We start from the raw sequence: 14288 nt of genomic DNA, 5'->3' as shown, positions 1-14288 counted from the left end.
GAAGCTGAGCCATAGCACACGCATTAGTTCACTTGCTTATTTGTTTAATCTACCAGAGGTTCCATTTTGTTTTGTCAGTGCAGTGTGACACAGTATATGTTGGCCTGTGACCAGGCCAATTAGTGTGATGTATAGTTGTCTCAGCGTTGTGTACAGCATATTCAGCAGCAGAAATAAATCTATGTGCTTACGTTTCTCTCATGCTCTCTGTGTGCTTCTAAATTTTGCCTCTATCTGTGTCACAGCAAAATGCCAAGTGTAAGCTCGTTTTTCATCCCGTATTGATGTCAAATTGGTGCTGCATTGATCTATGTGATAAGCAAGACAGTTTTACAGTGACATTTAGGCTATTAATATCACCAGGCAATGCTATTAATTATTTATGGTTTGTCTTGATGATAGAAAGAGATGTTCCTTCGAAGACAGTGAATTACTCAGCAATTATGGCAGTTTCTTACTTTTAGTTTCTCATATTTTTTTTGATATATAGAAGTATTGAGTGCTTGTTGTTGTGCCCAAAAACAACAATGAACTCCATTTTAATGTACTACAGAGATGGACATTTTTCTCTGTGTGGTATAAGCTCAAATACAACACACCCGCTGCGATATGCTTTTGAAAGATCAGTGCGAGGGATTTATTTTAGAAAACTGCCCTTGATCTTCCATTACCGCATGAGTTATGTTTTTGCACTGCACTGTATTGCCAATGTTGGTAGACAGTGCCGTCCACTTAACTTCGACTTTAGATTGTTCTCATGCATTATTTATTTGACATAATTAACATGGTGGAGGATTTTTTTCTGAGGAAGAAGCCTGACCCCTTTTAGGCATAGGTAATTGCAGAGTATGTTCTCCTTAATGTAGAGTGAGGCGGATAGACTTGTTTTCATGCATTCTGGAGTTTCAGCTTAACTTTGTTTTGGTCTCATCTCAATAGTGTCAGGCACTTTTTAAAATAATGAAGCATAATTGAGCCCTAAAATGTCAATAAAAGTAACAGTTTGTGTATTTACTGCCTAGAACCCTTGCGCAGTAAATTGTTTGCAACAAATGAGATCCTATTAAAAATTAACCCAAATGGAGCAGTGTGTGTCTCAGAAGCTGCTGCAGCGTGCAGTTTCTGTTTTGCTGAGGCGAGGTTGTGGACTTAGCCTTGTTGTTCAATATTCTGTGAATAATTGAAACTGACTTGACTTGCACCCAGTGTCTTTCTAACAGTAAATCCTGTGATGACACTGGAACAAAGAAAAAGATGCTGACTGGGTTGTAAAGAGTAGCGTATGTGACACTTTTTCACCTGCTAAGTTTCTTAAGCAATTAAAACATTCTACTCTGTTGCCTTTGCCCCTCTCAGGTGGACTTGCTTGTGCCAACCAAGGTCACGGGGATCATCACCCAGGGAGCTAAAGACTTTGGTCATGTCCAGTTTGTTGGCTCATACAAAATCGCTTACAGTAATGATGGAGAGCGGTGGAGTGTATATCAAGATGAGAAGCAAGGGAAGGATAAGGTAAGTTGTCTTCACACTGCATAATGACTTTGATAAAACACAAGTTTAAAAAGTTGAGTGTACATCTATAATAATATAGACAACTAAACCTTAAAGAATAACAGTAATCTATACCTAGAAGCACATTTTGAAATGGAACCATACACCTGTGGATAGTGTGAGCATGGAAGGTTTGAATTCTATCCCACCAACAAGGAAAGGGGTATTCTAGGTAGACAGCGTCAACAGACAAAATGCACAGGAAGGATACAGACCTGAAGCAGACAAAAATACAAAGCAGCAAGTGTCAAAAACACAGGTATGAACTGTGAAAGTGTCCATTTTGGGAGCTGTCTGTTTCTGCTCTCCACTTCCCTTTAGCATCTTCTTATCTGTGGCTCAAAGGGAGCCTGGCTGGTCTGTCCTATTGCCTCCCTTTGGTATGGGATCAGATAAGACCATTCTGTCAACCTGGCCTGGCCAGTGCTATGCTGAAAATCTTGTTTACGGGCCTTCAACAGAATACACATGTCCATTCCAATCGCCCACGACAGCAGAGACGGTGCAGAGCTGCACCAGCCTCTCTGCTGATATCTGAAGAGCTGCAGGCACAGGGTTACAGCTAAAACTGAAGCCTCTTGTCTTTCAGATACTGGTGGCAGGGGAGCTGTTTACTTTTTTTTCCCCTCTTGTGTTATTTAAAGATAAGCTACTTCTTTTAATTCACGTAATGCTGATGTGTCAACTATGAAAATCAAGAATCCAAGTGCACTGAGATCAAAAATTATCTACAGTATCATACACTGCTGTTGTAATTTATTTGAATCTGAAATGGAATTTAAATTTGCCTCGATGCCTTAAACACAATTTGAGCATATTTAATACGCTAATTATCTTTTAAAACTTGTGGAAGGCTTTTGCATGAACACCTTTTTTAATATAAAAACAAAGTCCAGCTGTTTAACTGTCTAAACAATGTCCCATTTAATTGAAAGACTTGTAGTTGTGAATAATTTGTTGTGACCAAATGGAAAAGTTAGTACAGATAACTCAAATCTCACTGCTTATAAGATATTCAGATGCAGAGAGAATGTTTTCATGCTTGAGCAGAATGTTTTTTGTGGCTCAGTAACCTCTCATACAAGGTTAAACAAGTGCTACAAATCAAGCAACCACTAAAAGTTAAAGCTTAGATTCATACTATTTCATTAATAGTTAAAGATGCATTTATTTTGTTAGATTCAGCTTTAGTCCAGATTTTTATCAAAGCTTTTATTAATGGAAATTTCTTCTATTTAAAAATAGTAATTCATTGGTGGATTGTTTTTTGAGAGCCTCAAATCATTAGTTGCTAATTTTCCGTCATACTTGATTTCATAGTTCAACTGCAGTCCATGCCCTCCAGTCTGTGCACATAAAAGCCTCAGCTGTGACTTTCTGGCTTTCTCATAAAAACTGATTCTTAGCAGTATATTAAGTGCTAGCTTCAATTGCCATTTAGCAGTGAGATTTTCTGATAGAAAGACTTTTCTTTTGTTTGGCCTTGAGGCATAGATCTAAAGCAGCACTTTATTAAGGAAAATAGTTGCCCTCGGTTTACGCCTTTATTCAAGCTGATGCTCAGAAATATTTTTTTCATTTCTGCAGTTCAAATCCATTGCTTGAGGTGTTTATAGCACCTATGACGATCTTTGGATAGAGGCCAATGCATGCTCAGCATGATTTTTACTCAATCAATCTCAAAGCTGACCAGCGGATGCCCTCAAAGGGCCTGGAAAGAATTATCTAAGATTCAAAGGGAGGGAGAGAAAAGTCTTTGTGACGTCTCAGTGACCTAGTATGTTTATTTTTGAATCTCATTTTTTAAAAAAAGCACATTTTTCTCAAGCTTTACGTTTTGTCAAAAATATCTCTGTATGCGTGATACAAACCCGCCCATAAGCTTCTGTGTTGTTCCCTGTGTTGTTATTGCTGTATAATTCAGAGTACAACCAAGGATAGGCAGTCGATCTGAATATGTGTGCTCCGTATTAGAGGGCAGGCGTGTTTAGCAAGACTTCTGAGAATGTCAATCAGCTTGTCCCTAGACGGAGACGAGTGTCTGTTCAGATGTATGATTCTTCAAGGTGTTTTCCCCCTTCAGTCAGCTGAAGCAGCCATTAATGCTAGAGGACACATTTGGCTGTTGGACTCCCGAGGCTCCTCCTGCCACACCACAATGCTTGACTTGGCAGGGATATACTGTGAAAGTGTGTGTGTGTGTGTGTGTGTGTGTGTGTGTGTGTGTGTGTGTGTGTGTGTGTGTGTGTGTGTGTGTGTGTGTGTGTGTGTGTGTGTGTGTGTGTGTGTGTGTGTGTGTGTGTGTGTGTGTCTGGTTCGAACACAGCGGTAGAGGCTTGTAAGTATTCTTCTCAGCTCCCCCTCCAGCTCCTGTGTGGCAGAGGCTGCAGGCAGTTAGATCTAGATTGAGAGAGGAGGCTCTGTCAGAATACAGATGTTGTCAAAGCAGGGCACAGCGGCACGCAAACAACAGTATCCCTCTACAAAACCTATAGACTGCTTTCTTTGCCTTTTCTTTTCAAACAAATCCCAAATACCTGTGTACTGCGGTTGTAGCTGAGACAAGTATTGTTTATTGTTTATTAGGATCCCCATTAGCTCCCACAATACTGAACGTTTTTTAAACATAATTAAACAAGGATACATTCCGTAATTTTATATATATTGGCTCGGGTGCATTCCAACACACTTTCCACACCTGTGTCGCTATGCTGCCTAGTCCTGTGTTCCAACCCTGTCATGGGTGTCAATATTTACACAGTCTGTTGATGGGGGCAGTCAAGCACAAAAGTAATTGATTTATGTTTAATAGTGTTTCGCTCAGGTGACATGGGGTTAATTAGCCATGAGAGCCTTCAATTCCCTCCGGGTCACAGGGTAACTGACTGTTAGATAGCTGTGAATACAATCATTTTGAGGATTAACCACTAATGCTCAGTTATCGCTTTCTACAGTCCTAGAATATGTTAGCCGCATGCCTTGGCGCACTTCAGGATTAGAAAAACACATCACTAGATAACCATAATATGGCCAACCTCTTAGAAGAAGTGGTCTTGTTGTGCGTTTCAGTCTGATTGAGTGTAACTGCCTCTTCTAAGCTGGCAGGCTGCTCTTGACCTTTCAGTGAAGACATAGCTGAGATTTCCTGGTAGCACCGCAGCCGGCTCAGGCAACATGAGGGCAGAGAGCAAAAAGATCTGAGCGACCCGATCCCTTGACCTGTGCAGCAGGTTTAAATAATGGAGTATGGTCAGTGTTTTAGCTCCAGAGGCACTCGAGGCCTCACCTAGCAATATGTCCTTCTGACTCTACCCGCCTGCAAAATCAATAGTTAGGAGCAAAGTTGTGGCTCTTGGGTCAGTCTGAAGACTGTTAGATAATCTACTTCCACACAGTGAAGTGAGACATAACTTGCGCCCTCATATCTGACTACATTTTTATCCTAAAACATGTAATACACAACTCCCCCTCGTTGGATATTACCTTTTCATTGGGATTATCAGCAGTGTGACTTTGGCAGCAGCAGTTTAAGGTTAAAAGTGTTTCAGTTAGCTGTATCAGAAACATTAGGTGGCTCCACCTGTCAGTTGCAGGTGGCTCTTCGTCTGTTTTCCTGTCAGGGCTGATGTTGAACAGGCTAACCACAGGTCAAACACAGCAGCTCAGGCTTCAGCTGCAGTAGTTGCCTCTTTTATACTCAGTTGGACACAGGTGAATCTGTTTTTTACTCCGTTTAATAGAACATAAATTTAGCTACAGTAATCATAGGCTCTGTCACTGGCTCTGTCTAACTCAATCATTAAACATATGAATAATCAGTTCACATTAATTGCAGCTTCAATAGACAAAGCAAAGGCATCAATAATTAGTAAACATTTAGACATAAATAATTAGGAAAATATTTTCTCAGAAGGTTGAAATGATAAAGTCATTGTTGTAACTTTCCAACGGATGGCACCACTTTACTCCGTACCACCGACTGCTCTGCTGCATGTGCTGCACACATGGTCATATACATACCAATGCCAATAAATCTGTGGTAGGCCAATGTCAGCTGACCAATATATTGTATATTTCGAAGGTGCTGGTTGCTTTTACAATAGAAATGAGCAAAAATACAATCTAACAATACAGAAATGTTAAAAATTAATGCCACATTTCTCAGTTCCTCCAGCCACATGAGAGCAGAAAAAGCAATATTCATCCCACTGTGCGTTTTTTATCTGGAAATATGATTATTTAAATATTTTGTCTGCCGAGAAACTGGACTATCTCAGATTTGGATAGGTTCCAGTTGTAATACTAAATGAGTCAAAATTACATGTTTTGTTCTCATGTCCAGTCACTTCTGAAACTGTTTTCTACACTGCACCTTGTTTGTCGGTGTGTTGTTGTTGTTGTCGAGGATACTTTCATCACCTCGCTCACCACTGTTCTTTTTTCCACACCCTCACACCATTTGTCCTTTTCCTGTGATTCTTCACATACCCTGTTGCAGAGAGTTTATTTTAGCAACATTGACTGACAGCGTGCACGTCCCCAGACAGTCTCGCGGAGATCCCTGTCATATTTGGATCACCTGCTGGTTTTATGGCCTTCCTGTCCTGCCTTTTATATTGCGCTATTATGTGCCCTGGTTGTCACATTCCAGTCATGAAAAGACTCCTGCAACTGACACATTTCTCTCCTCCCATTGTCAAATGTTGCCGTTACAAAACACTTTAAGGAGGTGAAAAGAAGGATCAAAACAGAATGGTTCAGAGAAAGTTATGGCCTGTGATGACTTTATTTCATGATACATTGAATTCTATCAATATAAGCAATGTGCAGCTGGGAAATATCAAAAACTAGTAAAACAGGTGCGAGGCTTGGTAGGTAACCTCAAAAATACCTTTATAATCCAAAACCACATGCTGTCTTGTCGTTTGTGCTGATAATGGACTGGACCGTTGCTAACAAACAGCCTATATATATTCCCTTTCCATCTTGAAAACCAAATTTTAGCTCTGAGCAGTTGCTGCTGCTCTTCCAGAGTGGAGCCACCATAGAGAAACATCATTACTTGCTGTGTACGTCTGCGTGAACACCTGTTTCGTTATTAAAGATCCCAGTATTTTCTTCTAAACTTTTATCCAAGACTACTGCTGGAAAGCTGATGAGGTCATTATTCATCTCATTTTGCCTGCCATTCAATGTTTTAATATCAGCGGTTGACATTTATAGACACCTTTGCAAACAGCACTCCATGTCTGTGAATGCCGCTCTATGCGCCGGCATTTGCAGTGACGTGTATAAACGACAAACGCTGATCTTAAAGCATCAGACGGCAGAGAAAATGAGATGAATAATGACCTCATTGACTTTCCGCGTGCTGCTGCTTCCATTTCATGCCCAGACTGAAGCTCTAGTTTTTCTTTTTGTTTTTGGGAGAAGCTGTTTTTCAAAACCGCATCCACAAAGTTTACAGTGATTCCACCCTCAGCCCCTTGACGTAGGTGGTTCCTGGTTTGCAGACTAGCAAATGTTGGTGCCGCGTCAAACTGCAATTTACTGGGTCAACATTAAGCATAAGCCCTAAAACTCCCTTGTTGGAAAAAAAGTAATGATAATTCATGTGTTATTGTATTTATATACTCGTTCAACATCATGTTTTTGTTCTTGGTAATTAAAAGAGACATAAATAGGCAGGATGGGAACAAAGAGTTCAGAAAGTTAATTTGAAATGCTCTCCAAAATTCAGTTATGTCTCTCCTTGTTTTGTTGAAATGCCAGAGGCTGTGTGAAAATGTGTTCACATTATTCTGTGACATTTGGTACATTATCATCCCCAAACTCATTAGTTGGTTATCTAAAATGTATTTATTAAACCTTATCCATTTTTCGGGCTCCCTCATGAGTGTGTGTCAAAATGTTGCAATGTATACAAGAACAGAAAAGTGATTATATTCAGGTACAGACTCTAAAACAGCTACAGGAAACCTGGAATATGTTGTATGTTCATGTTAAGTTCTTTGAGATTCTAGACGTATGGAAAAAACATGACGATCGCAGAAAAATAATAGAGAAGAGAATGCAATGAATGTGATGTAATGTTGTTTGCTCGTCTGCAGATACAAACCTTGTCTGGCTACACTCTGAGCTCTTTGTAGATGAGAAGGACAGGGGAGAGAATGGTTTTCACTGCAGAAGAAAAATGATAGAAAAGAATGTAGGATGAAAAGGCGACCTGCAATCGTTTGCATTACACACGTGAAATAAGGAAAGTAATGAAAGACGACACCTGTCACATGATTTTAGCTTTAGTTTTCACTAAGGAGAACTCAGAAAAAGCGTGAAAATGACAGAAAACGACAAGCTCAACCACGCCAAATAAAGAATTACACAAACAACCATATTATTAGAAACACATACATGGACAAGAGGCAGAGATGTGATTGATTGCCACGTTGTTGCATGTTGATCAGAGATGGTTACTTCCATGCAAGTATCCAACATCCGAAAAACTAGCATCTGAGCAATGCAGTGTCTTAAATGGGATCTTTACAATTTTATGCTTTATTTTATGGCAATGAATTCTATTCTTATTTCCCATTTTAATCTTGCACATATTTCTGAGCACTAACATTAAGCTAAATAGCCTAAAAACACGCAGGAGTATAAAAAACTCATCAGAGCTATTATTGAAGCGATTACATACTTCTAAATAATCACAAAAAGTGGAATTATTATGTGGCTTTCTGTGACAAAAACCACATTAAATGAAAAACAGTCACTTTTTTTCCTGTGAGATTCATCTATTAGCTTGATTTAAGTTCAATCTGAACAGTTAATTGATTAGTTGAGCTTTTATAAAAGGATAAGCATGCCAGGTTGATTTTCCTTTAACTTTCGTTTTACTGTTCGATAATGTTCTTTCATATTTGCTTTAAAAAAGAGTCCTCACTTAAGTTTTTATACAATATGTGGATTCAATGTGTCATTTCCCTCTTGCCTCTTATAAATGAGCCTGGAGCTTGCAAGCATTTTTATACTGAATGTATCATTTACAGGCTTTATTTTCTCATACTGTCACGATACCGGTGAATAGAAGGTGCTTTGCATCTCAAGCAATATGTTTTCATGAAGCATAGCTGACTGCAACATTGTGAACATTTAGACATTCAGGGGATATTTAAATGAAGCTGATCTCATTTTTTTGGACATACTGTACAGTATGTGACTATTTCTGTCCAACCACCCAAAATCTAAACACTTTTCTCCTAAACTCTTCACGCTTGGGTGAATGTTTCGAAGAGAATTTGCTGAAAATGTGCTCAAAAAAATATCAATCCTTGTTTCCGGCACCTGCTCGGATGTAGCCCACTGATTTTTCCATTCCGCACAACACTGAATCCCATTACATACCAATTATACAAGCATAATCATATCCGTTTAATTGAAATGATAATATCCTTCAATGAAGCACTGCCTGTAGATACATTTCCTCCCTCTATACTTTATTCTTCCTACTGTCTTTAAAGCACACACTAAAGTTTCCAATAATTAGTAATACAGCATGTGTCCCAGTTTGATAATTATGCTTGTTTGCATGTGGTAGTTGTTCAGCCCTTGAACTCATCTCAAGGATCCTGATTGTATTGTTAGTCCTCTCAAAAAACAATATAACAGCAGCTATATGATGAGCGTGGGCGTGTTGGTCCAGAATTAGTCTGAGGCGCAACATGTTTTATGGAGTCAGTACTGGAGAAGCAGAGCTTTTCTTTTGCAGCAATATTTCTGGCATCCCCCAAAGCCCTTTTTCCTTTCAACAAAACCGAGAGACAAGAAGACCAGCGAACCTGAGGTGCGTGTTATTAACACCATTCAGCGAGCAGGAGGAGCAGCAGCTGATGTTTTTCATTAATTGTGAAGGTGTTACCTCCAGCTGTGCCACTTTAACAATGCACAATCTTCCCCAGAGGATAACTGCTGATGTGCTCACATGTGTGGTGCATGAAAAAGAAAAATACCAAGAAAAGGACTGAGTTCAGGGATTGTTCTCTTGTCTGGCAGTGTTTGAATTGAAGCTGTGATTGGCTGCGCTTCATTCAGGCAGAAGGGCTTCAAGGTAGCACTTTGGAGAATTCATGTAAGAAATGCACCAAAAATGTTCTGCACCTCCCTCCCGATGAAAACTTATCAGATTAGTTTATTGTGGTTTTTCACAAAAGTATTTTTTGCACATGTAGGCCCCTAAAAGTCAGCATTAAAAAAAAGATCTTGGATTAAGAGATTTCAGGGCCAACACAAAAATCTAATTCGATACAGTTCTCATTCCCCTGAAAAACTAATAATTGCTTCATGTTGCCATTATTGCAGGTATTCCAGGGGAACTTTGACAACGACACGCACAGAAAGAACGTGATAGACCCACCCATCTACGCCCGGCTCGTCCGGATCCTTCCCTGGTCATGGTATGGCAGGATCACTTTGCGTGTAGAAATACTCGGATGCACAGAGGAAGAGTGAAGTCCTTTCCTCCGTCTTTCTCGCCATCATCCCCTGTCCCTCGGCATACTGGAGCGTCAGCGCTTCAGAAATAAACTGTGCAACCTGTAAAAAGAAATCAATTTCCAATGGATTTTTCAAGAATAAGTGTTTGGTTGTGGTGGGTTGCTGTTTGTTCTTTTGTACAATGATTTAAAAACCTACCCCCCCCCCCCCCCCCCCCCCCCCCCCCCCCCCGTTCCACTTTTGTCTTTTCGTTTCCTATTTAAAGCGTGATCCTTGTCTTTTTATTCCTTCTCAAGATTTGCCATCCTGTTTGGAATGAACTTCTATAATATATATTGGAGGGGTGGGATTGGGGAGCGGAGTCACAACGGGGGTCTCACTGTGGTTTTACCTTGTTGCCATGGAAGCTATTGTACAGTGTCACTTTTTAACAAAGATGTGAAATCTGTCTGTCGTGCTTCATTGGACATGATTAACCAACTTCATACCATAACTAAAAACGGTCTAAAATGCCATGTAGAGATGGCATTTTATCACATTATCAAATATATTTTTACTTTGATTACTACACCTCCTCAAGCCATGCTTTTACGCTAATGGACACTGGCATTACTACATCAATCAGAACACTATTAATTCTCTTGTATTATATGTAAAAGACTAAGAAATTGCATGGTGCGTGAATTATAAATGTATATTATGACGAATCATTTAAAATCTCCAGCCCTGAGAGCAAAATGGCTTTGATTTAGGGACCTATTTTTATGTGCATTTTTAAATAGTTCTGAAACATTACAACACACTGCAAAAGCTTATTAAAGATGACTGATATGTGAGACAATAAACAAGCACTGCAGTTGAAAGTGGCGCTGCAGCACTGACACTGAGGCTTATAGGCTCTACCTAGTTGAAATGTTTTAATGCTCTCATCAGGAGTTTCCTTTCTTTTGTAACAATTTGATTATCGCTAGACTTTTTCTAAGATATTTGGTAATATTGTTTGTGCTTGTTCTTTTTTTTGTATTTATTTCAGTGTTTCGTTTCTTTTGTCTCAGCTGTCAGACTCATAAAATCCGTGTTTAATGTCCTCGTGTCGTCTCGGAGATCTCAGTTGAATCAATTAAAAAGCTCAGGATAGATGTCAGTCATAATAACCCACAATGTATAATTTTAGGCCACCTATGAAGATTTCTGTGTATTATTATTTAAAGAAAACATGAGTGGAACAACTATTTAAATCGTAAAATATACAGAATTCAATTGCTGAATGCCTTTTTTTCGTTCATTTCTTTGACATGATAATTAAGAACCTTTAAATAATTTCTGTATTTGCAGAAGAGAGCAAATGTCCAATATTACTAATATATTCAGATATATATATGAAGAATTATTTCAAACCTATGATGATGATGAGCCATGGTAACAGTACAGAACTCCAAATTAAATATGGAAAGTGTCTTTATTTCACAGTAATCAGTCATTATCATACTGGATTAAAATAGTTTATAAACTAACTGTTAAAGTGCTTGAATGTATTTCCACTTGACATGACAGCGGCTCTCTGCATGCTGAAATAGTTGTGGGGTGTTTAAAATACTTAGAATCATTAAGGTTACAGGAGATAAAGATGCTGTCATGCCAACCTGAGGAAAACATTTTGCTCATGCAGTTTTCACTGTAAAGTAGCTGCTGTTGGTTGCATTCTGTGGTGAATGAACGGTGATGCTTGACTGGTTAGATAAATGAAAGTAAACAAGACTGAGGTGTCGCAGCAGTGTTGAAACTTAAAGGCCATTCCACACGACTTAAAAATAGGCCTGGATTACTCTGGTGGTTTCCACTCTTCACTAGTTATCCAGCCCGATCTCACGAGGATTCGTGAAACTGTCACGTAAGTTTTAGTTTCGGTTTCGTGCGCACCAACACGATTTCGTCATGTTTTTCGTGCCGCTCACCACGAAATGCGCACCAATGTATTTTAAACGGCGGACTTTTCGTGCCACCCAGAACGTATTTCAAACGAATGTGTGTATTATATTTTTAATGTAAAACCATGGCGAATCCAACGCTATATTTTGCATGACATCGTCCCTAACCATAACCCTAACCATAACCATAACCCGGTGGTACACTTACCTTTTTTTTTTTTTTTTTTTTTTTTTTTTTTTTTCCCAATTTGCATAGGAATTTCAAGAATGTCCGGCGGCCGGCGGCCGCAAACGCGATCACACAAGCAGTATACGCCGATGGACAGCTTAGATCGTCATGAATCCGCTGGTATAAACCACTTTCAGCTGTGATTACCACAGCGGGTTTCGTTGTGAGCAACACGAAAAACATTTCGTGGTGAGCGGCACGAAAAACATGACGAAATCGTGTTGGTGCGCACGAAAAAGAAACAAAAAATTTACGTAACAGTTTCACGAATCCCCGTGAGACCGTGTTGAGTTATCCCAAAGCTCTCGAGCGCTATAATAAGACCTGAAAGGAGCCACGTTTTATGCTTCACATTTCACTTAAGACTTGTCAGCTTACAGTCCCTTAACAAACTAATCATTTCATTTTTGGACTGCAGTTTATTTATCGTGAGATTGCAGCACAGCCTGAAAGAGCAGGACATTAACAGGAAAGTGGTTTTATTTAAAGCGTCAGCCTCCCTCAATAGTCTCGATTGCCTGACAGGATTGGACATACAAGAGCGCCGCTATTATTTTCATCTCGTTATATTTAATGAATAAAAGCAAAAACTGGAATCAGACATTCTTGGACTTAATCCTACATTCAAAATTGTGAAAAGCACAGCAAGTAAAAACGTCCTGCTACGTTTTATGCTGTCGCGCCACCAGCATAAATGTTGTTGCAGCTGACAAATAATCAGATGAAATCTGCAAACACAAGAAAAATGTTTTTTGATTACCTGGATAACTGGAAGGGAGCATAGCCAGTAGTGCTCTGGTTTGGCAAATTGCAATGCGATACACAGTAGATGATATATCATACTACCATGGCCCTTATGTGTCTTAAGATAGGGATGTTTTAAAAAAAGTTTACTCGTGTAAGTTACACTGAAAGACTTTGCTGCACATTACCAATATGTGAAAGTTGTTATTGGTGTGAATCAGTGACTATCACTCAGTAGGTTCATGGACACAGGATAAGATTAAATAGATTATCTCTCACAGATTGTTTTGTCTTCTTAAATTTTGACTGTAATTCTTTGTTGCCAAATAGCTGTATCTTGGCCAGCAACGGCTCTGATTGATCTTTGTAGTTCGCTTCCTGTGAGCATTTATCACGGAGCAGGCCGGCTACAAAGCTTTGAGGAAGTTTGCATGATGTATGAGTTTGAACAGTACAATATAACAAAGATGTCCACAGGCACATTATGTTCTTGCATATCATAAAGATCTAATAGCCTTTACTTTGTACTCACCATCAGTTGTCTTGTGCATTGTAAAACTTCATCTCACAAGTCCAAAAGGGAGAAAAGTGGAACCTCATCCTGTCTTTGTATTTGTACGTCAACTGTTCACATATTATTTCTTACCTCCTCAGTCTGAGTGTCGACCACTATCTAGAAAACGTACCTATTATAATACTGGTTAGGTTCAAGCCTGCAGAGGAGAGTGAGAAACTGTGTACAGTCAAAAAAAGACATTGCTTCAAACAAAAGCTCTTTCAGTTTGACAAATAAAAACATATCTGTGAAAATGGCATAGTTGCTTTGTTTTCTTTAAATGTCTGATGATTTTTTTTTTCTTCATCATGAACCATATCTTGGAGGATGTGTTCTGTATCCTACCTTTCTAATTCTCAGTCTGAAGCTGAGGTATCCAGCCTGCAAGTATTGCAAAGGACAACACTGAAAGAAGACAATGATCAATTTTTTTGCATTTGTTTTTGAAAGTTGTTCTGTTGTGTAGCATCATGGTTCCTTTGTTTCAGCCTATTTTTCCCCACTGATGTTATCAAGTAACAATGGAATCCCATCTTATGCCCCTCTCATTATCAACAACCAACCATGTTGTTGGCTCTGCTCACATTATGCACCTCCAAAGACTTACAACCCAGTTTCACAGTAATGCAGATTTATGCTTGTTCATGTTCACACTCAAAGAGACACAAAGAGTTGCATTGCAGTGCTAGTTTTCCATTTACTGCGCAGTTAGCTGTGGATAAATAGGAGACAGGGAAGTTTATTTGTGAGATATGTGTGGAACAGTTTGCGAATTGAGCAAAACTAA

The 14288-nt window shown here is 39.2% G+C and overlaps 1 protein-coding gene across 3 annotated transcripts in view; it reads left to right on the top strand.

Moving 5' to 3' along the window:
- Positions 1-11312, top strand: part of LOC110950357 (EGF-like repeat and discoidin I-like domain-containing protein 3) — a 104684-nt gene extending 93372 nt beyond the window's left edge. For all 3 annotated transcript variants that reach the window (XM_051950420.1, XM_022192925.2, XM_022192916.2), the window contains 2 exons: positions 1357-1512; positions 9910-11312. In XM_051950420.1, the coding sequence (XP_051806380.1) occupies positions 1357-1512; positions 9910-10059 (306 nt within the window). In that variant the 3' untranslated portion in view covers positions 10060-11312. The remainder of the gene's footprint in view (positions 1-1356; positions 1513-9909) is intronic.
- The last annotated feature ends 2976 nt before the right edge of the window (positions 11313-14288 follow it).

The sequence above is a fragment of the Acanthochromis polyacanthus genome, chromosome 7, assembly GCF_021347895.1.
Source record: "Acanthochromis polyacanthus isolate Apoly-LR-REF ecotype Palm Island chromosome 7, KAUST_Apoly_ChrSc, whole genome shotgun sequence".
Classification (NCBI taxonomy): domain Eukaryota; kingdom Metazoa; phylum Chordata; class Actinopteri; family Pomacentridae; genus Acanthochromis; species Acanthochromis polyacanthus.
This window is presented reverse-complemented; position numbering and strand designations above follow the sequence as displayed.